The sequence below is a fragment of the Enoplosus armatus genome, chromosome 8, assembly GCF_043641665.1.
Source record: "Enoplosus armatus isolate fEnoArm2 chromosome 8, fEnoArm2.hap1, whole genome shotgun sequence".
In the NCBI taxonomy this organism is placed as follows: Eukaryota; Metazoa; Chordata; class Actinopteri; order Centrarchiformes; family Enoplosidae; genus Enoplosus; species Enoplosus armatus.
This window is the reverse complement of record NC_092187.1, coordinates 24761042-24783180: the sequence shown is the minus strand read 5'-3', so window position 1 is coordinate 24783180 and position 22139 is coordinate 24761042. Positions and strand designations below refer to the sequence as shown.

Below are 22139 nucleotides of genomic sequence, written 5' to 3'. Positions count from 1 at the left end.
TGTGTGTGTGTGTGTGTGTGTGAACGAGGTAAACAATGTGAAGAAGGAATGCAGTGGAGCAGGAAACTGTACATGCCTGCAACCCTTCATGTTAATTAAACACGTCAGTTTCATGTCTGTTTGCGACAACAGGTCGGACCTGACGACAGGAGCCTGAACTGTCTGCAGCCAGATGGATGTAACGTAAACTTTAAACATGCAGCGAGAAACAGGGAGAGATCTGAGATCACTGTAATCAATGTAATATCTCAATCTTCACCTCTTACGCACAAAGGAATAAAAGACATTTGCTAAAGCGACTGCTGCTGCTGTCGGCGTCTCCACAAGACAGAAAAAGAATCGAAGCAGCAGAAGCAGAGATATCCTGAACTTTAGTCCCTAATATGCTCCAAACACACTGGATCCTACATTTCCCATAATGCAACCAAAAGCATATTTTCATCAGATCTTCCCTGTCTCACGTGTCTCCAGAGCTCCTCCACAGAGCGGAGGACATCATCCAACAGTGTCTACGCTCCACACGGGTTTGTCTAATATCTGAATCTGGTGGGGTGCCCCTTTACGTTTTGCTGTGACATTTTCGTTGCATCCTAAACGGTGTACAACTGATAAATATGCAGTGGTGGAAGAAGTATTCTGAACTTTTACTTAAGTAAAAGTAGTGATACCACAGTGTAGAAATACCCAGTATCAGCATCAAAATATACTTAGAAGTAAAAGTACTCATTATGCAGAATGGCCCTTTTCAGAATGATATTTATTATATTATTCTATTATTATTATTAAAGAGGGACTACTTTTTTTTACTACTTTATATACTGCTGGGTGGTTTAACCAATAATAATACATCAGGATTTATTTGTTGATTATATTTTGTATAAATTTTAATCAGCAAAGCAACTATAACTCAAGCTGTCATATGAATGTAGCGCAGTAAAAAGTACAATATTTATAATGTATTTATTATCTAACATTTATACAGTAGCATAACATTTAAATACTCAAGTAAGTACAGTACTTTAGTAAATGTACTTAGAGACATTCCACCACTGAGAATATAAGGGACACACACACACACACACACACACACGCACTCACAGCATCAGCAGGAAGCTGTCCAGAGGCGGACGGGAGGCGGACGGGAGGGGGCCGGGAGGCGGCCGGGAGGCGGGGCGGATGATGGGAACAATTATTTGTACAGAGACTCGTGAGAGCAGTTTATTGTCCTACAGGCACGAGGAAGGAGGTGGGAGTCGGTAACGAGGGGTTAAACCCGGGACTAGTTTCCCTGACCAGACGGTGTGTGTGTGTGTGCGTGTGTGTGTGTGTGTGTGTGACCGGAGGAATACTAAACCGGAGGGGGCACACGGAGGAGGAGGACCAACATTTTAGGACAATTAGACAAGCTGAGACTCGCCTGTATCCCGACCGACCATCACACCGCCGCGGAGCAGAGGCAGAGACACAGCGTCTGCCCATGCTACATGCACACACACACACACACACACACACACACACACACACACGCTCCGCCAGGAATAGATTTGGAGCATGAACGGAGCGAAGATTACGCAAGACGGGGCCGAGCCGCAGGGGGGCGCCGGGAGGACGCTCCGGTTCCAGAGGCCGCACGGTGAGTGACAGCAACACACACACACACACACACACACACACACACACACACACACATTGCTGACGGCGGTGCATGCCCAGGTGATCAAAACAGCAACTTAGTTACGTAATACCAACATTTACGTGAGCGCACGCGCGCATACACATGCACTTCCTCTATTTTTCATTAATTCGTGTAACAGCTGAGAGAGGGACCGTGTGCGCGTGCGCGGTCCCGTGACGTAAACAGTTGATCATTCTCATTGATCAATGCGCAGAGCGCGTGGTTATCGTCACCGCCCCTCCAGCGGGGCGCGAGCAGAATAAAAACAAATGAACCCAATCAGATAATTCAGCCACACGTGCGCGCACACCCCCCCCCCCCCCCCGTGCACCATTATGTAAGTGTTGTGGGCTTCCTGCGGGAGCCTATGAGACTTTGGGAGCTGTCCAACATATGGTACAGCATGTACCGCGAGTCTGTCCCCCTGCGGCCCGCAGGCGTGTTGGGTGTCCTCCGTCAGGGGGTCCGTCCGTCGGGGGGAAGGAAGTAGTGGACTAGACTGGAGAGAGCGTAGCTGCATGCTGGCGGACGCTTGCGGGGGTGTCAGGCGCTCATTTGGGGAGGGAAGGAAGGGGGCTAGCCCTGTGACGAGGAGCGACGCACGTGTCTTCTGGGTCTCTGCGTGAAGAAACAAATGGAGTCCAAGCGGAGCGTGCCCCCGGTGCGGCGGCCGCGGCGCGTGCGGTGCAATAGCACAGGTGAGGTTTTAATTGGCATGTTGAAGACCAGAGTGACGTCTCTCACACACACACACACACACACGCACACACACACACACACACACCCCTCCACACACACACACACACACACACGCACACACACACACACGCTGCATGAGATGACTCAGTAATGTTTCCTCTGGTTCATGTGAGGTGACAGCTGTGATGCAAGAAGTATTCTGATTCTTAACTTAGTTAACTAAGTACAAATACTGTAGGCCTAAGCACAAGGTAGCCTACTTGTACTTGAGTACTTTACACTTTTACTTCACAACACTGCAGAGGCAAAGACTGTACTTCGTCGCCTCAATATTACTATTATAATTATTATTATTGGGGGCTTTTTATGCCTCTATTAGATAGCATTAGTGGTGAGTGAGAGGACACAGTGAGGGAGGTCAGAGGTCACTGCAGTTCATGGTTTGCCCCACACGGGCAACTAAATATCGTGTTTAACAAGTACAGTTTTTACATAAAAATACACACGATCAGCTTGTAACATATGATGTGTTGGTATAGATTAAACTATCCAGCAGTATATTAAGAGGTTAACATGAGCTCAGTCTCAACCAGGTGCACTTGTTTAATGCTACTTACACATTAATGCATTATTAATACTAATGATGTAATTTAAAAGAGCATTTCCATGAAGCTGGGGGGCTCACACGTGACATTAAAACAAGGATGGTCACAATCGAAGTATCGAAAATATCCTGAAGTTTAATCTGTGGTATGGGTCAAGCACATAAAACACTGGATCCTGCATTTCCCATAATGCAACTCTCTAGCAACTTTAATTAGCCTCCTAAATGCCCGCACCTCCTGTTTCTAGTGCTCTGTGATGTTTTTAACGGGTTTCTGTTAAAAATGTTAAGAATGAAGCCCAGGTCGAGGTAACGCTGATGACATCACCATGTCTCTCCGTCTCTCCGAGCTTCAGAGCTGCTGGTAGGTGGATTTTGTGACCTTTGGACAGAGTCAGGCTAGCTGTGCCCCCCTGTTTCCAGTCTTTGTGCTAAGCTAAGCTAACTTCATATTTAACGTACAGACATCAGAGTGGTATCGATCTTCTCATCTAACTCTCAGCAGGAAAGCGAGTACAAGTACCTCAAAATTGTATTTAAGTACAGTGGTGGTAAAGTATTCAGACTTCAGAAAAAAGCAGTAATACAACAGCGTAAAAATACCCAGTTACACGTAAGTCCTACATTAACATTTTACTCAGGTAAAAGAAGAAAAGTATTATCAGCAAAATGTACTTAAAGTCTCAAGAGTAAAAGTACTTGTTACACAGAAACCTGGTGGGTAGAGTGGAAACAGATTTCACATTCACATGCATTATTATTTCAAACATGATGGTGTGTTCAATGGCATCTGTAAAGTAATTATACCTGTCAGATAGATATATTGGAGTAAGAAGTATAAAGTAGCATAAAATGGGAGTAAAAATACTTGAAAATGTTACTTGAAATTCAGTAGCATTCATTTCCTTCCTTATTAAACATTTGCAAAGCTGATATTTTCAGTATTTTAAATCCCAAAATTGTTTTCGTCCATGTTGTTGCTTGCTAGCTTCTTCTTCCTGCCTTTTGTCGGTGCATTACTGTGTTTCTTAGTGCAGTACTGTTCCACAGCGAACTGGAGGTCCAAAACGCCACTGTTTTTTACTGTCAGATAAATATATTTGAAGTATCAAAAGTAAAAGTATTTGTACTTAAGCGCAGTATTTGAGGTAATGTACTGAGTTAACTTGCATCACTGGGTCCCAGCCTGAACATTTTAACAGATGTGTGTCTTCACGTATCACCGTTAACATCCCTGGTGGCCAAATATGCAGCAACCAACAAGAACACACAAAGTAAACATCCAGTGTTCGTCTCCCTCTCAAACACACACACACACACACACACACACAGACACACACACACACACACACACAGGGCTGGGCCGGTTTATTAACATAATATTAGTCATCCAATAAAATCATAATAGAGCTGCTCAGCATGGTTGTTCCTGGTTTGTCACGCTACACCACTTCCTGTGTGCTGCGGTTCAGTTTAGAGTTGCACTTGGTGATTGGTTGACAGCCTCACTGTGGGCTTCACTGGCACAGTTAACGTGACTGGCAGGTTGTCCGACCAATCACAGACACTCCATCCTCTGCAAGGAGCCAAACAGGTGTAGTGACGACTCAAATCTCCTCCCCCTATGACATCATGTGAGAAAGTTCAAAATCTGTACGCTCACCTGGAGAGCTCCTCATTATTTCGTCCTCCTGTTAAACACACACTAACACACACACACTAACACACTAACACACACACAGCACAGAGGTTTATTCACACACTCACTTGGCTGTTGGAGCCATGTCAGGCACACAAAGACCACTCACTCAAAATCCTCTGGAGAAGACCTGGGTGCCATGGATGAAAAGCAGGCTGAGCCAACGCAGAGGCTGTGAGTACACACACACACACATGCTACCTGACACACATTACCACACACACACACACACACACACACGGATACTACATTGTTTGCCTTTGTTTCGTCTCACTTCGGTTTGACAAGTTGGTACTTGTGCATTAACGGAGGTGTCAGACAGCTGTGTGAGAGCAGAGCGACTTCACTTGTTAAACCGTCTGTGTTCTTGGGTTCAGAGCAGCACAGCGTCCCTGTCTGAGAGAGACCGGAGGGCCGTTCACCCCCAGCGCTCACTCTGAGGGCATGTGTGCAACAACCCCCCCCCCGCTTTCACAGGATGAAAGTGTTCATACTCTCTGTTGTGTAACATGATGCCGATGTGCACAGAAGTAAAGGATACTTAAGTAAAAGTACCAGCATAACAATGTAAAAATACTCAATTACAAGTGAGATTCCAGAAGTATTATCAGCAAAATGTACTTGTAAAAGTACTCATTCTGCAGTAAAATGTCTCCTGTGACTGATATCTGATTCTATCGGACATTATTAGATTGTTAATTCTGATGCATCAATGTTAGAGCAACAGTTTACTGTTGTAGCTGCTCGAGGTGGAGCTAGTTTACATACAGTTAGCTAGTTCAACTACTTTACATATATTTAGCTAGTTTTGACTGCTTTATATATATTTAGCTAGTTTTAACTGCTTTATATATAGCTAGTTTTAACTGCTTTATATACAGGTAGCTAGTTCAACTACTTTATATACAGTTAGCTAGTTCAACTACTTTATATACAGTTAGCTAGTTTTAACTGCTTTATATACAGTTAGCTAGTTTTAACTACTTTGTGTACAGTTAGCTAGTTTTAACTACTTTGTATACAATTAGCTAGTTTTATCTACTTTATATACAGTTAGCTAGTTTTAACTGCTTTATATACAGTTAGCTAGTTTTAACTACTTTGTATACAATTAGCTAGTTTTATCTACTTTATATACAATTAGCTAGTTTAACTGCTTTATATACAGTTAGCTAGTTCAACTACTTTATATACAGTTAGCTAGTTTTAACTGCTTTATATACAGTTAGCTTGTTTTAACTACTTTGTATACAGTTAGCTAGTTTTAACTACTTTGTATACAGTTAGCTAGTTTTAACTACTTTGTATACAATTAGCTAGTTTTATCTACTTTATATACAGTTAGCTAGTTTTAACTGCTTTATATACAGTAAACGAGTTCAACTACTTTATATACAGTTAGCTAGTTCAACTACTTTATATACAGTTAGCTAGTTTTAACTGCTTTATATACAGTTAGCTAGTTTTAACTACTTTGTATACAGTTAGCTAGTTTTAACTACTTTGTATACAATTAGCTAGTTTTATCTACTTTATATACAGTTAGCTAGTTTTAACTGCTTTATATACAGTTAGCTAGTTTTAACTACTTTGTATACAGTTAGCTAGTTTTAACTACTTTGTATACAATTAGCTAGTTTTATCTACTTTATATACAATTAGCTAGTTTAACTGCTTTATATACAGTTAGCTAGTTTAACTGCTTTATATACAGTTAGCTAGTTTAACTGCTTTATATACAGTTAGCTAGTTTTAACTGCTTTATATACAGTTAGCTAGTTTTAACTGCTTTATATACAGTTAGCTAGTTGAACTACTTTGTATACAGTTAGCTAGATTGAACTACTGTATATACAGTTATCAATTTTTAACTACTTAATGTACAGTAAGCTAGTTTACCTACATTACATACAGTTTTAACTTTTTTTGGTAAAATGCTGAATAATTTCACCTCTTTGGGCCTCAAACAGTTATTTGAAAGAAACCATGTGAGAAGTTCAGAGGAGACATTTCTTTTTGGTGGAACTGATAACACACAGACATCAAAAAGTATTCACTTTACTATCAAGAGGAAAACTAGCATAATATGCATACTTGAGATGCTGACACCAATTAGTTTTTTGCTTAAAGTGTGACTTAAATAATTCATAAATTATCTGTCAATCAACTAATAGTTTCAGCTCTAGATTCAACCCATATTCATAAAAGTTTTTATTTACCGGGGAAGTGATGCAATAACCTTAAAAGCTGAACAGACAAAAATAAATATTTCTCAGTTGACTTGTGTTTGGTTGACAAGTGATGTGTGTGAATGACGTATTGTGACAAAGCTGATGATCAGTGGTGCAGAAACAATGTGCAGACTATCACTGAGAATCAAAATGGATCTGTGCAGCAAATTATTATTTTCATCATCGATTATCTTTTCAATAAAATGTCAGAAAGTAGTGAGAATATTATAATAATATTATAAGTAGTGAGATAATTTGCATGTATGATGCCCATGGTGACGCACTCAAATAGCTTCTTTTGTCCGACCAAAAGTCCAAAACCCAAAGATATTCAGTTTAGAGAAGAGAACCAGAGAATGACTATGAGCTCATTATTGAAATATACGCTTACAGTTATTAATAACGTGGTGCAGTTAAACGGTTAAAGTTAAAGTTTTGCCGAACCCCTCAGACTCCTCCTGTCTAACGTTTGCGTCCCAGGTTGAGGTTGTCAACCAGGCTCCATCAGTTTTGAACTTCTACATGAACCTCTATGGAAACCAACATGTCTTCAGGTGCAGGTGTTTTAACGCTCTGTCTGTGTGTTTCAGCATCGGTGCCCCAGTTCACCAACTCCCCGACCATGATAGTGATGGTGGGACTTCCAGCGAGGGGGAAAACCTACATCTCTAAAAAGCTCACCAGATACCTGAACTGGATCGGTGTTACAACCAAAGGTATCGCATGATCGTACAGGATTACACTGAAACTCCCGCTCACGCTCACTACCTTACACCATCATGTGATCACACTTAACATTTGGTCTCCGTGCTTCATCTCACTCAGCTGTGAGTGCAGATTTTGGACGGCCCCACTGTCCATTTGTTACAAACATGTACCAGTTTATTTACGCAAAAAACTAACAACAAAAATATTTATATATTTATTCATATTTTATAATCAACCTGAGTGAGTATACACAATAATATGAGTAGACACTAAACTTATTTTGCTCACTTTGAATGTGAGAAGCTTTATTTAGTAACTTGTATAAACACAACTTAAACATGTTGAGATGAAGCCAGGAAAGTCCAAATATTTGTTTTATGACTAACCTTTCGTAAAAGACTGCAAATACATGAACATTACAGGAAACTCAAAATTTGTGTTCTTGGCATCAGATTAGAAATCTCCATATATTGCTGTTAATTGTTCCCATTAATTGCTTTTTATAATTATTATATTAATTTCCTGGTTCAGACGCTGGGTTTTTAATACACGCTCTCTCCTGGGCGTCTCCTTTGAGCGACAGTCACTTTTCAAATCAGTGTCGTCAGAAGGCAACTTGACCAGCAACATTTACTGGAGAAACATTTACAACAGGTTTTCATTTCTGTAAAGATTATTTCAAGTGACAAAGACGAAGGATATTTGTGTGCAGCATGAATTTTAGCAGAACTGGATACAAAACAAACTGAGCTGGTAAACTGGACGCAGCAAGTTATTTTTCCAATTAATAGTGTGATAAATATTTGTTTACGACACATATTTTACTGTTACAGCTTGTCAGCATAGTAAAACTAACGCCTCTCTGTTTTTACTTTAAATACTCACATGGTGAAAGACAGACTTTGATTTGGGGCGGTTGAATTGGTTTTGGTGTAAGATGCATGAGCTGCTCTCACGTGTCACCTGTTGATACTCCGTCAGCGTTCAGCACAAACACACTTTCCATTTGGTTTCTTGTTTGCTTGAATGTGGTTGAAGCTGCTCTGTTGTGTGGTCAGTTCATGTCATTAAGGGCTCGTCTGTGGCTGTGCGATACCTCTGTTGGCTTTACACTGTGTGCCATGTTTGTGTATTGCCATAACAACCTGAGCCCTGCGTGAAAAAACACATCCCTCTCATTCATTCCAATGGGGGCAGTTTGGCGACACAGTGGGGGCACTAACGCAGGGGGGCTCCGGCACATCGACGCAAAAAACACTTGCCACAACGTGACGTCATCTGGCAAGGCGCTGTCAAACACATGCAAGCATGAACATGAACGCAGAATTTCTGGTGTCATCTTCACAAAAGATAAAACACCTTCAGAGTATAACTTCAGTTGCCACATCACATGAACTCCAAAGAAGAGATATGAAGAAAAACAAGTTTCCCAGACCTCTAATGGATCTAGCTATGGTTCAGAAGAGGCTTCACCAACATGATCTCTCTGTCTTTTACAGTGTTCAATGTCGGGCAGTATAGAAGAGACGCCACACGCTCCTACAACAGCTTCGAGTTCTTCAGGCCCGACAACGCAGAGGCCATGAAGATACGCAAGTAGGAACCTTCAGCATCTCCTTGGAATATAAACCTATTAAACATGTATGAAACAAGTATGAAATGGGGGAGTAAGTGTAATTATTAATGTTTTGATGAGTCTGTCTCTGTGCTCAGGGCCTGTGCTGTCGCTGCCCTGAAAGATGTGTGTGACTACTTCACCAGAGAGCTGGGGCAAGTCGTGGTGAGTGAACATTGTTATCCTTTAAAGCGGATATATAATCAATATTTTTAATAAAACTGTATCAAATGACGACGTGAAAGGTGTCTCTTGTAGTGATGAACCTACAGAATTATCGGCTTGTTGTTTTGCTGTCCGGCCCACGACTTTGTTGGCTATAACCATATTAGAAGAGTGGCTGCTGCAGAACACGCTGCTGACTGCTCACTGTAGCTTCTCCTGCTTGTTCCATCACTCCTTGAAATATTAAAACTGATCCACTGACAGAAAATTACCAAAATAACCATTGCCTTGTTTTGTAGACGGGTTTATGATGAACAGTCGCTGTCGGCAAACACACAGTGTTTCTTGTGGCTTCTTCACAATAAATTTAATCTGAATCTAAGTAATCTGAAGCAGCAGCAGTAAGAAATGTTTGGTTAGCATTAGCAGTAACGTCATGCAGCTCGGATGCAACTGTAGGAGAGTAAACTGTAAACAGTGAGGCTGATATGGATTACATGCTGCATCGTTTCCTGTCAATCCCTCTTATGAAGGAAGGCAATTTTAATCCACCATGGGAAAGGCGGACTCCGCCACTAACAATAAAAACTATACATAGAGAGGCAATTACTGGAATAGTCTAAAATCTGGGTTTGATTTGTGAAAATTAAACTTAATTAAACTTATAGAGTTTTATAACTTTAAATCTTTTATTTCTGTTTCCATACAAGTAATTAACATTTTTATATTAGGACTTTTTATGTCATACATGTACTAGTTATATATCTTTCTAAGCATGGTATACAAGAATTTACATTTGTTATTTTTATCACATTTGGAACTTATCAGCCCTTTTTGAGGTCCGAAGTCTAAAAATCACGAATCTCATTTGTCTCCGTAAGGTCTTTGATGCCACCAACACCACCTTAGAGCGCAGAGAGGTCATCCTCGGCTTTGCCAAAGAAAACGGTTACAAGGTTTGTTGTTTGCTCTATTACAATGGAAACCTGAAAAATAGAAATGCTGCTAGTTTCTCGCTTTCTTTTCCCACCTGTCCAGGTTTTCTTTGTGGAGTCAATATGTGACGATCCAGAAATCATCGCTGAGAACATTAAAGTAAGTGAAGTGTGTGTGTGTGTGTGTGTGTGTGTGTGTGTGTACAGGAAGTTGTGGTTCCAAGATCACTGCGAGGGCTGTGCTTTGAGCCAATAGCAGTTTTGAGCCAAGGCCCAGTGTGTTTCTTGTTTGTTATTGGGTGAATAGACTGAGCTAAGCACATCCTGGTCAGAGCACCAGGCAGATTCTGCCAAGTCATGTGTGTCTTGGCAAGATTTGAAAACAAGACAGTTTGCACATATGGAGAACAGTTCTCCTGCTGATATCCATCTTCTGCTTTCTCTTCCCTTTTTTCTTATTTTAGGCTCATTTCAGTTGAATGTAGTGTATTCGTAGTTCACATTGGTCATTTAATACCTGACAAATAAGTGTCTTCAGCTTCTGTTATTTTCCTCCACTCTGCCTCAGACAGTCACAGTCAACATTTTGCGTCCTCACCATCGTTTCCATCTTCGTTGTCTTTTCAGTGTGGTCGCAATTAAAACTTAAATATGGCTGATGACAACAGCCGTCGATATATCAGAGTTTAAAACGCTGCCACGCGGAGACGCGACAGCTCCAGAATGTTTTAGTCTCGTTATGTTTCAAGACAATATGGGCAACATGCAAGCAGCACCTGTATGAACAGATTCATCCTGAATGTTGGAGTCATTTAAGAGAACTTGCTGCATTTTGAAACTTTTCTTTGACAAGAATGAAATTGGTGACATTCATGAAGTTGAAGAGTAATTTACAATAAATCTGAGCAGTTTGCAGTTTGTAGAGTTTGTTGAATCCAACATCGAACACTCAGAAGTGCAAACCTGACAGACGAAAGTAACAAAGGTTTAGAATATGAAAACATTGCATCCCCTAAAAGTGACATGAGGACGTGCACTGTAGTCTGATGTCTCACTGAAGCCCTTCAAACTCTCTCTTTCTCAAAACAGCAAGTGAAGCTGAGCAGTCCTGACTATGTAGACTGTGACAAAGACGAGGCTGTGGCTGACTTCCTGAAGAGGATCGAGTGTTACAAGTTGACCTACGTCCCCCTGGATGACAACAAGGACAGGTGACCGCATCGGCAATGTGTTCCTATTTACATCCTCACGATTTCAGTGCCTATGCAAGAAGTAGTGTGTCATTTTTATGGAGCGAGGTGCAAAGTAATGACGTGGAGGTCGGGGTGCAGGAGTGACCTGCAGGAGAAAGGATTTTGTGTCCCATCAGAGACCTAAACGTTCCCCTCTTTATTAACCAGACTTGCTTCTTAAAGGGACAGTTCAGCATTGTGGGAAAAATGCTTATGACTGCGCCCGGCCACAAAACAGTACCACACACAACTCCCTGTACACTTCTGAATTTATACAGATTAAACAAACTAGACTTAGAGGTGCTTGTTACCTTCGGACAGAGCCAGGCTAGCTGTTTCCCCCTGTTTCCAGTCTTTATGCTAAGCTAAGCTAACCCACTTCTGATTATAGCTTCTCAATCTTCTCATCTGACTCAGCAAGAAACTGCATCTTACTTTTATTCAGTGAAGATGACCTACCACGTACTGTCCTCTTCTTGTCTGTATGCAGGAACTTGTCGTACATCAAGATCTTCAACGTGGGCAGCAGATACCTGGTGAACCGGGTCCAAGACCACATTCAGAGCAGGATAGTCTACTACCTCATGAACATCCACGTCACCCCGAGATCCATCTACCTGTGTCGCCACGGAGAGAGCGAACTCAACCTCGTGGGTCGCATCGGGGGGGACTCTGGGCTGTCTCCTCGCGGGGCAAAGGTTAGCAGTCTTTGGTCCGTGTGTGTGTGGACTGCATATTATCACACGTCCTTCTTCTATTCTTACGTCCTCCCTGTGTGTCTGTCAGTTTGCCAGTGCTCTGGGTACGTACATGCGTGGGCAGTGTATCAGTGACCTGAAGGTGTGGACGAGCCACATGAAGAGGACCATCCAGACTGCAGAGGCTCTGGGAGTCCAGTATGAACAGTGGAAGGCCCTCAATGAGATAGACGCTGTGAGTGGTGTGAATATGCATGTGTGTGTGTGTGTGTGTGTTCATAGCATTTTCATACTGTGTGATGGACATATTTGTGTCTACAACATGTTCATAGTTTGTGTTATTTCACAAATATGTATTTTTATTATGTCAGAGAAAGAGAGATGTGTGTTTTAGATTCTCTGTTTTTCTGCTGTCTCAGGGGGTTTGTGAGGACATGACGTATGAGGAGATTCAGGAGAATTACCCAGAGGAGTTTGCACTGAGGGACCAAGACAAGTATCGCTACCGCTACCCTAAAGGAGAGGTGAGGAAGGAGAGTGTAATTAACAAGAAAAGGTTTTCAAACGTTCCACCCTTTTCTCCTTATTCTATTTAACTTAACAGCGATTTGGCTGGAAATCTTGCGGAGGCAGATTTTGTCACCGTGTGAAACATGGACCTTAAAATTAAAGACCCATAACCTGGAGCCTCCCAGAACCTGAACTTTACAGACCCTGTAAGGCTTTGGTTCGAGGCTCTGCCTTGTCTTTCCACTGTGAAACCAGAACATTTCAGATATGCACCGGGATAAATATCAAATAAGCATTTAGTCGATAAAATGTCAGAAAATAGTGAAAAACGTCTGTCAATATTTCTCAGAGCCAAAGTGAAGGCTTCATATTGCTTGTTTAGTCCGATCAACAGTCCAAAACTCCAAAGATATTCAATTTACAAAGATATAAAACAGAAAAGCAACACTAGTGTCTTGTTTTTACTGTATGTATTTGTGTAAGCACACCACAGTGAAGCTGAACTGAACCTCTGTGCTTGTCTGTGCACCAGTCGTACGAGGACCTGGTCCAGCGTCTGGAGCCGGTCATCATGGAGCTGGAGAGGCAGGAGAACGTTTTAGTCATCTGTCACCAGGCTGTGATGAGATGTCTGCTCGCCTACTTCCTGGACAAGAGTGCTCGTGAGAGAAAATACATTTATTTACAATAACACTACTCATTTTCCACGTAGCTTCCCACCTTTTTAATGCCTCCAAAGTGGGTGGACATTTGCCTCCAGAGGGACAGCAGAAGACTCAGTGAGGTGACATTAGGATTGAATAAAACACAAACACAAACTCATTGGTTGGTTTTGTCTTTTCATGCGATTCCTCGGTTTTACAATTAGATCTACATCATATTATCATGAAACAAATATGACTTTCTCTCCCCCCCGTGTGTCAGATGAGCTGCCCTACCTGAAGTGTCCTCTCCACACGGTTCTGAAACTCACCCCAGTCGCCTACGGTCAGTCTCGCTTCTCTTCTCACGCGATGACAGCTCCCTTTCTGTCTCCTATTGGATTCCCACTGCTTCTTCCTCTTCTGTCATCAGCACCACGACTCCATGAAACTTTTTTATCAGACTCGTACGTCACAACCTCTCTCTGTTGCCGTTTGTCTTTTTCTGTCTCAGGTTGTAAAGTGGAGTCTGTCTTCCTCAACATTGAAGCCGTCAACACACACAGGGACAAACCAGTGGTAAATAAAAACATTTCTTTTTCTTTAAGAAACGTTGTGTCCACAGAGCTTCTTGTCAACCATAATATACTGAAACATTAATGTGTTAATGTATAAATATAAACATAAAAACATTTAAACATTTTACTTTATTTAGATAGTTTAATTTAACAACGTATCATGTTTTATAAGCATTTAACTAAATAATGTAATGGAGTAAAAAAGTGAATTACAATTAGTACCTAAATGTGGTACTAAAGTGCAGTACTTGAGTAAATGTACTAAGTTATAATACCACCACTGCCATTTTACAGCTGTCCCATAACTTGATATCCACAGGGACACTTACAATGATGTTAATTAGGCTACAAAAATCACAGTCACTCACTAAAACTCATCTCTTCTCTTATCTGGATTATGACAGCTTGGTAGTAACATCTGTAATAGTTTAATAGTTTAAAAATACACACTGGCATCAGATAGAGCGTATGAGTTTTGTCTCTTTCTTAGAACGTGGACGTGGACAGAGAACCGGCGGAGGCGTTAGAGACGGTCCCAGACCACATCTGAAGAGGAAACGCAACAGGGGGCTGGTTTCATTTCCACCCACCCTCATGGAAAGTGGCCTTTTTAATTTAAGTAATCATAGTGTTCATTGTTATTGTGGTCATTGTGATGAAATGGAAACTTTGTGATGTATGAAAGAGACATTTCGTCTGTGGCATTTCCATTGTAAATGCACTTTATACTGCAGTGCTCAGGCCAAATGTCTGCGATATGAAGAAGAGGCTTCCTTTACTGTGAAAAATGAACTACTACTGCTGAACACTGGCCAGTGGACCAGGTTTGGATATTCTTGAACCAAGTCACTCGTATCTCTTTGTCTTTTGCATTTCCTCTTCCCTTCTCATGCTAACGCATTAACCAACATAACACCATTCAAACAGCCCAACAGTCAGGTCCGAACTTGAACTGGCATGTCGGTGTGAGCCACTTGCATCTTGCCTCTGCATTGACAGAAGCGCATCATATGAGAATGAAAACAACTGGTGAGCAGGTTCTTTCTGAGCGGCTGTTTAGTTACCAGTGGTACGAAGAGGAGAGGAGGAGGGTTTGCAGTGTTGGCTTCGGTAATGATGCTGAATGAGACTTTAGCGAAACGCTTGACACTTTGAGAAACGCGCTTATTTGCTTTCTTGCCGAGAGTTGAGAGGATCGATACCACACTCGTGTCTGTACGCTAAATATGAAACTTAGATGAAAATGAAATAGTGGGAAACGGCTAGCTTGGCTCTGTGAAAAAGGTTAAATAAATCTTCCTACAAGCACCTCTAAAGCTCAGTAACCGCTTAACTACATCCTGTTAATCCATACAAAAGATTTAGATTTAGATAGATTGATGGGGGGTTATGTGTGGGACTATTTCTTGGCCTGAAGTCTCCACTGGCTGCCTGACAACCTCACAGTCACAACAAGACTCTCAAAAACATAGTATTGAATTTAATAGTTAAACGTATGTAATGTTTACATCCAGTGTTTCTCACCAAAACATGTTGTGTATCCCTCCTCAAAACATTTGCAGAGCCGATTTCTAATGTTTTAAATGGTGCTTAAATTGTTTACATCCATGTTAACTAGCTTCTTCTTCTACACTGACTTTGACGTTGTTTCTTGGCGCCGCCAACTGTCAATCAGCTGAATAGTGTGAAACCAACAGACCACTGTGAACCAGTGGTCAAAAACTACACAGGGTACCTTTTAATTAGCTTCACCTGAAGAAGAAATACAAAGTCCAGTTTCCTCAGGGGGCCCTTGTTTTCCAGAAAGGATGGCAGCACATGACAGTGTAAATAAATGCAAAATGTGTCTAGTGTCTCACTTTTGTAAGTATTCAACAAACGAGATGTAAGGTGTTAATTAGTGAGCTAAGCTAAGCTAACCGCCTGGTGGTATTGATCTAACTCTCAGCAAGAAAGCAAAAAAGTGTCAAACGATTCCTTAAACCTGAACTGGCCCACAAGTTGGAGTCATTTCGTATCATGTCTCTACAGTCACAGAGGCACATCACACGAGTATCCGAATGACTCTGGTGATCGGTTTTCGGGTGGATGTGGTTCTGTTACTCGTCACAGTGGAAAAAGAGGGAGGAGTTGTCACGGTGTTGACTTTGGTACAAATGCTGAAGGAAACTAGAGAGGACATTTGGCACTTTAACTGCCCAATACCATGATGTGCCTCATATAAGTCAAATATACAGGAGTACTCTATGCACCCTCCATACACAGACTCACACTGGAGGCAGACGCAGGCCTTGCACTGTGTTTGTACTGTAGTATGTTTTTAACTAACATGGCTCATTTTCTCATGTTCTTTTTAAATATGAAGATATTTCAAAGATGACTGGCTGTTTGTTGGTTGGTTGGTTTGACCACGTTTATGGTCTCGATCTGTTTAGTGCAGCTGTGTTGTGATCAGGTTTACTTGGGTCAAGGTCTGGGGGCTGCATCACAAAGCAAGTTCCACTCAGCGTGGTGGTCTTCGGGTTACCCGGCTTCACTGAGTCTAACATCAGTGAACCTGGATGGTATCATGAAGCTGCTCATCAACGGACGCCGTTAATTCTGGGTTTCTGGGTCACACAACAAAAAGAATAAGAAGCTGTGAAAACATGTAGAAATCATATCTTGACATGTGAATTTGTGATACACTTTCAAAATGAAAAATAATGAATGTGAGAAATGTAGGGAGGTGAAAAGTAGTCTAACGAGGTCTATCTGAGCGACATGTTGCACTTACAATTTACGGGGTGCTAATTAACAATGTGCGGATAAGAGTTTAAAAGCTATCGACACTGTTGGAAATTAAATAAACATTCAAAGTAAAATGCTCATTTTGTATTTAGATAGATTGATGGTGGTAAAATAGCCCTCAGCTTGTTAGAAGTTTTGTTTTAAAAAGGATGGACACGTGGAAATCCTGGAAGAACTCTGTTTTTTGGTCAGGATCCTGTGGGAATAATGACGTTTTTTCCAGGGATCTGATTGGCCCTGCAGCGTGAGTCACATTTAAAAGTGAACCAGCTTCATGGTACCAGGAAACCAGAAATAAACCCAAAGATAGCCGGCTAACGGACTGATCTCGCTTTGTGATTCAGGATCCTGTGCTTCTCAAAAGCATCAGTATTAAGTTTGACAGTTACTTTGTCACCTGGGGAGCAATAGAAAATACAATTTTTCTCAGGGGATCTTTATTTTCAAGAAAAAAGGGGGATGCCAGCACACGTCAGTGTAAATAAACGCATGTACGTCTTTCCACACAATGTGACGAGTGTCTCAGTCAGAAAACTAGAGTCTAAAATATCGAGTCGTCCCTTTAAAAACACACCTTCACTTCTCACTGTCAGCCGTAGCAAATCCACAGTGTCAAATCTAAACTTGTGTTTTCTGTTCGGTCAAACTGTATCTCTGGTCACGGCTTCGTCATACTGCTCTTCTCTATGTAAATGTGCGATTGTGCCGGTGTGTCCTGAGCTCTGTGATATGTAGCAACTAGGATGTCAAAGAGGTACTTGGACTGAAATGTCCTCTTGTCTAACAGCAGTGTGTGTGTGTGTGTGTGTGTGTGTGTGTGTGTGTGTGTGTGTGTGTGTGTGTGTGTGTGTGTGTGTGTGTGTGTGTGTGTGTGTGTGTGTGTGTGTGTGTGTGTGTGTGTGTGTGTGTGTGTGTGTGTGTGTGTGTGTGTGTGTGTGTGTGTGTGTGTGTGTGTGAGAAATTAATGAAAATACAATATCAATCAATGCAATTATTGATGTTGAATCTGTAAAAGTTTTTATTTTCTGAACTTCAACAAGTAACTGTTACTTTAAAGTCCAGGCAATAAAATAAAAATGGATACCTGACTAATTGTGTGCGATATTAAATGTTTCTGAGACTCAACAGACTAAAAGGTAAGTATGAACACACTAATATGTAATATAAGCAGGGTTTGAATAGATAGTTAAACAGACTCCTCGGCTTTACGTCTCGTATTGTAACAGTAGATTTGTGCGTCTTCACTGTGAGCTCAAGGAAAACGTGGCACTGATGCAGCTTCTCTCTTTCAGCATCAACGCCCAGAATAAATAAAATGAAGGGAAAAGACAGTGTAATACTGGGGCGGTTATCTCTGGCTGCTGGTGCTGGCCTGCGATGAGTTGGAGATGGAGTGGGCTTCTCTGTACTGCTGGCTCCAGCTCTGAGGGTCCTGTTCATGAAGCTGAGATCAAACACCAAACCTCCATTAGGTACAAATATTCTGTTTACCGACTAACTTCACGTACAATAGCAGGAATACACTGTTACTTACTTGACCAATGAACTCGAGGATTTTGGCTTTTGACACTTCCATCTCAGCACGTTGACCCCATCGGAATTCATGTTCTAATGGCTCTGTGTGAGGGATTCGCACGTATTCCAGGTACCTACACACACACACGGTGTAAACTGATGAAACACAACAAGAAATCTATGTTGGCGCCAAGAAGCCAATAATGTAGTGATCCTGTTTGGAGTCGGTGCTGGTCCAGCCACTCTGCTGTAGTGGTCTGGTTTCTTCCGCCCCCATGCTGCTCTGTGGTGTGGTATAAACCAAGAGTCTATGGTCTGACAGACACTGGCTCTGAACACACCAGTACAGTGAAATACAGTGACCCCAGCAGGGCTTGAACCTGTGACCTTCTGATCACAGATATGCTGGATTAGATGACTGAGCTATCATCCAGCTGCAGGCTCAGAATCCGATAGCCCGGGTATTCACACCTCCAGCTGTGGGGGACAATCAGTGTGTTTACATGCACAGGGAGCCAGATTACATTAACCTGAGTCCTTAAAACATCTCGTAAATGAGAATTCTGGTTTCCATAATCGGGGGAGGAGATTAGAGAAACCAGATTTCAGGAATCCACAAGAAACCATCAGTATTTTTACATGCACACAAGACAGGAAGTAGATTATTCAGAGAAAGCAGGTTACCTAGGTAATCAGAGAACATGTTTACATGTAGTGAAGGAACCTGGTATTTGTGCACATATTTACTTTTTCAGCTTTCAATGGCTGCCCTCCTTTGTTTCGCAAGATACCTGGTTTCCCCTGCTAGACTTCTCCTGCAGAAAGCCAGTTTCTTGGCCATGTTTACAAGTTTCTATTTTGGCCTTTTACAAGTGCGCACTAAAAATATCACTGTGACAGCAGATGGGATGAAAGAAAAGAACACAACATAAAAATACATCCTTGTATTTGTAAAATACCATGCAAAGTCAAACTATAACCAAACACCCTGCACTAACAGACTGTAAATGTGTATCCTGGTTCCTGGTGTGCATGTAAACACACTAAATGTAACTGAAGGTCTTCTTCATGCTGACTGAACTGACAAGACAACTGTTCATTCTTACCTTTGACGCACAAACTCGTCTGTGACCACCCTCTTTACATCGCCAAACTCTTCATGTTTCCCTCTGGAGACGATTGGCGTCGTCGTAATGAACAGAAACAAAAGACAACATTCAAAGTCATGAATATGTTACGTTGATAATTATCAGAACAATACACATACAGATGTATAAATCTGGCCTTACCCAGGGTCAACACGGAGTCTCTTGAGAGTATTCCAGATGAGGTCTACAGCACAAAACACAGCCAGATATTTTTCACACACACATTAATGCCACAAAATGAAAATGCGGTGTATGTAATTGAATGCCTACTTGGAAAGAGCAATGAATAGTTGAACGCTCTCACTCACTTTCTCGGACAACGCCTCCTTTCATGAAAATAACACTCAGGATCACAAACAGCAGGCCCATCTTTGGATTGGTAGGACTACTACACACACACACACACACACACACACACAAGGAAAACAAAGATTATTCAACAAATAGGTTCTGTGATGGTTAAACAGTTTATATGAATATTAACATGATTCAAAAACATTGATGCAATAGTGTTAATTACTCTAACAGATACTAAAAATCTACAAATATACGGCTGAGGATTCTCACGTGATCGGCGAGGCTGCCTCAACTGTCTCCAGCTTATTGATGAGTATGTACATGTGGTTTTTGGCGTCGATTTCAACCAGTTGAAGGCCAAATACCTGTTTATAACAAGCATTGTGACAGATTTTAATGTTTCCGTGATATTTCTTTGTTTGGCTGATTCCAGTGTTGCCACTGATCCTGAGTCAACACACCTTGTCAAAAGTACACGCTGCTCTCTTGATGATCTCGGGGTAGATGTTTCTGTACTCCTTCACCACGTGTTTCACAAGATCTGAAAAGACAGAACATGTATGTAAAAGTATGAAAACACATTTTGGGTTGTCCCAGACGAAAGTTGACAATCACGACAGAAACGTGGAGAGATCTTAAATCATGAATCATAAACAGTGGTCTTAGATCACAGTGTGAGACACACGTCCACCGGTGGCCGATTTAGAGGTTTGGTAACTGAAGACAGGTTCTGAAATTTAGGACCAGCATCCCACACTGTGACTGCTGCTACGACCCGGATTTCAAACCAAACAATCAGAATATGACGTGAAATGATGCTGAATACACTGGCAAGCTAACATTATGCTACTGCTAAAACTTCTCTCCTCAAACAGAGAGGGCAACAGCCTCAAACTGTCTCTGACCACAACCGGCTTCACTCTCTCCTCCTCTTTCAAGACTTTCTGATGAATATAACTGTCAGCACTGCAGCTAAAGCTTATTTATTGTTTGGTGACATTTTCAAATCATGATAACGACAAAGATTGGTGATGCTCATCACACTTCTGCTTGCATCCGTTTTTCTTCTTCTTTAATCATAGCGATATGATTCACCAGACATTCATCGCAGCATCTGACATGCCACACAGTTTGCTTTCTTAAGACACATGTCGTACAGTAATTAACTTGTTATCACACAGTGAACATATGTGGCTGTACCTGCTCGCCGTACGGGAATCTTCTTTTGGTCCTTCACCAAGAAGTACTGCACCACCTCAGCTGTCTGCAGGACAGACAGACGGCATGTGTGAGTAAATCATAAGGAAAAGAAAACTTTTTGATGTTTTTTGATCATCCAAAATAAATTTCTGCGTGTCTGTCACCTTTTGGTCGACCTGTGCAGGTGTGAGCTTCTCCAGCCCCCTGTGGACCTGCGACGTACTCGGCTGTGTGAAGGTTGGGTCTTCATCTTCCTCCTGAGCCACTAAGATGCCCGGCTGTCTCTACATGCAAAGACATCAGCTGAAACCATTAAACCATTGTCAAATTGTCTTGCACAACTCCAGTGTAAGGATCATTCTCACACGAGACACTGAGAAATAGTGGGAGACATCTTGTGTCTATTAGTTAAACTTGAGAAGTGAAAAATATTTATGGGACCACAGATTCTGGATTTTTTTTTTAATGAGGTAGACGGAGCAGATGTAACTTTTCTTTTTGACAAACCATATCAGACACATATTATTTAAAACAGAATGTTGTATAAGTCATAAAAGATGTCTGGAGTGGATCTTCAAGCGATTAATTAAGAAAATAATCAGCAGATTAATCATTAATGAAAGTAATCTTTAGTTGCTGCCCTAACCCTTTTGAGGAGAAGCTTCATTTAGGTGCTTTATCTATTTGCAAGGTGGTTGCATTAATATTGAAGAGCCGTTTATGAAATTGTTTCCACACTTGCACTATCCATGAATGCTGAGTCTGAAGTTAATCGATGCAATGAGGACGTGTGAGTGAGAGAAGCGCACTTACTCTGCTCTGAGAGGAGCTCTGTGTGGTGGACAGCCTCTTTCTCTGCGTCATGGCGACACGCTGCCTGAAAAACACAACGAAATAACAGAATTAAAACGAGCCAGAGGACGCGGAAGTGGCACGGCGAACGCTGATGCTAAAGTAACGCTAGCTAGGTAACCTGTCAGCGTTAGCTAAGTTAACTAACTTTAGTTACAAGTCAGATTTAGGTTAGGTTTAACATTCACTAGTCCGTCTGAGCACACTGCAGCAGCTTCACCAGAGTATTACACAACCCGACCAGTGAAATATCCACTCACTTTGCCTAAATGCAAACTCCTCAGCCGTTTCTGTTTCGACACTGTCAAATTCCCGCTAGTGCGGTTTGCAGGCGCCTGTTGATGACG

General features: G+C 41.6%; 2 protein-coding genes across 4 annotated transcripts; one reads left to right on the top strand and one right to left on the bottom strand.

The window, feature by feature from the left end:
* The first annotated feature begins 1238 nt into the window (after window positions 1–1238).
* On the top strand, window positions 1239–21245 carry LOC139289389 (6-phosphofructo-2-kinase/fructose-2,6-bisphosphatase). Of its 3 annotated transcripts, XR_011597458.1 has the most exons (16): window positions 1239–1633; window positions 7499–7624; window positions 9116–9212; window positions 9330–9396; window positions 10278–10352; window positions 10435–10491; window positions 11421–11542; window positions 12054–12261; window positions 12350–12496; window positions 12681–12785; window positions 13304–13433; window positions 13696–13758; window positions 13927–13991; window positions 14481–14814; window positions 20922–21028; window positions 21125–21245. XR_011597458.1 is itself a non-coding variant. In XM_070910984.1 (14 exons), exons 1-14 carry the CDS (start codon window positions 1552–1554, stop codon window positions 14538–14540), a joined length of 1404 nt encoding a protein of 467 aa, XP_070767085.1. In that variant the 5' UTR covers window positions 1239–1551; the 3' UTR covers window positions 14541–17868. The 3 variants fall into 3 exon arrangements, 2 of the variants coding, with proteins under 2 accessions (XP_070767085.1, XP_070767086.1); XM_070910984.1 differs by lacking the exons at window positions 20922–21028; window positions 21125–21245 and having other exon boundaries at window positions 14481–17868; XM_070910985.1 differs by lacking the exons at window positions 1239–1633; window positions 20922–21028; window positions 21125–21245 and adding an exon at window positions 4761–4851 and having other exon boundaries at window positions 14481–17868.
* On the bottom strand, window positions 17207–22131 carry ndnl2 (necdin-like 2). The gene is made up of 11 exons (XM_070910986.1): window positions 22053–22131; window positions 21754–21817; window positions 21105–21224; window positions 20941–21004; window positions 20202–20281; window positions 20011–20105; window positions 19752–19831; window positions 19585–19627; window positions 19402–19464; window positions 18315–18429; window positions 17207–18224 (listed from the first exon to the last, which is right to left on the bottom strand). Exons 2-11 carry the CDS (start codon window positions 21802–21804, stop codon window positions 18129–18131), a joined length of 807 nt encoding a protein of 268 aa, XP_070767087.1. The 5' UTR covers window positions 21805–21817; window positions 22053–22131; the 3' UTR covers window positions 17207–18128.
* Window positions 22132–22139: the final 8 nt, after the last annotated feature.

What these genes read in the sequence shown, in the direction of transcription:
- ndnl2 (XM_070910986.1), bottom strand. Translation starts at nt 21,804, where the DNA reads ATGACGCAGAGAAAGAGGCTGTCCACCACACAGAGCTCCTCTCAGAGC. An exon ending in AGACTCCGTGTTGACCCTGG is followed by an intron (nt 19,465 to 19,584) that starts GTAAGGCCAGAT and finishes AATCGTCTCCAG; the next exon opens with AGGGAAACATGAAGAGTTTG. An exon ending in GACGAGTTTGTGCGTCAAAG is followed by an intron (nt 18,430 to 19,401) that starts GTAAGAATGAAC and finishes GTGTGTGTGTAG; the next exon opens with GTACCTGGAATACGTGCGAA.
- LOC139289389 (XM_070910985.1), top strand. Translation starts at nt 4,761, where the DNA reads ATGTCAGGCACACAAAGACCACTCACTCAAAATCCTCTGGAGAAGACC. An exon ending in CCAAAGAAAACGGTTACAAG is followed by an intron (nt 10,353 to 10,434) that starts GTTTGTTGTTTG and finishes CCACCTGTCCAG; the next exon opens with GTTTTCTTTGTGGAGTCAAT. An exon ending in TCATCGCTGAGAACATTAAA is followed by an intron (nt 10,492 to 11,420) that starts GTAAGTGAAGTG and finishes TTCTCAAAACAG; the next exon opens with CAAGTGAAGCTGAGCAGTCC.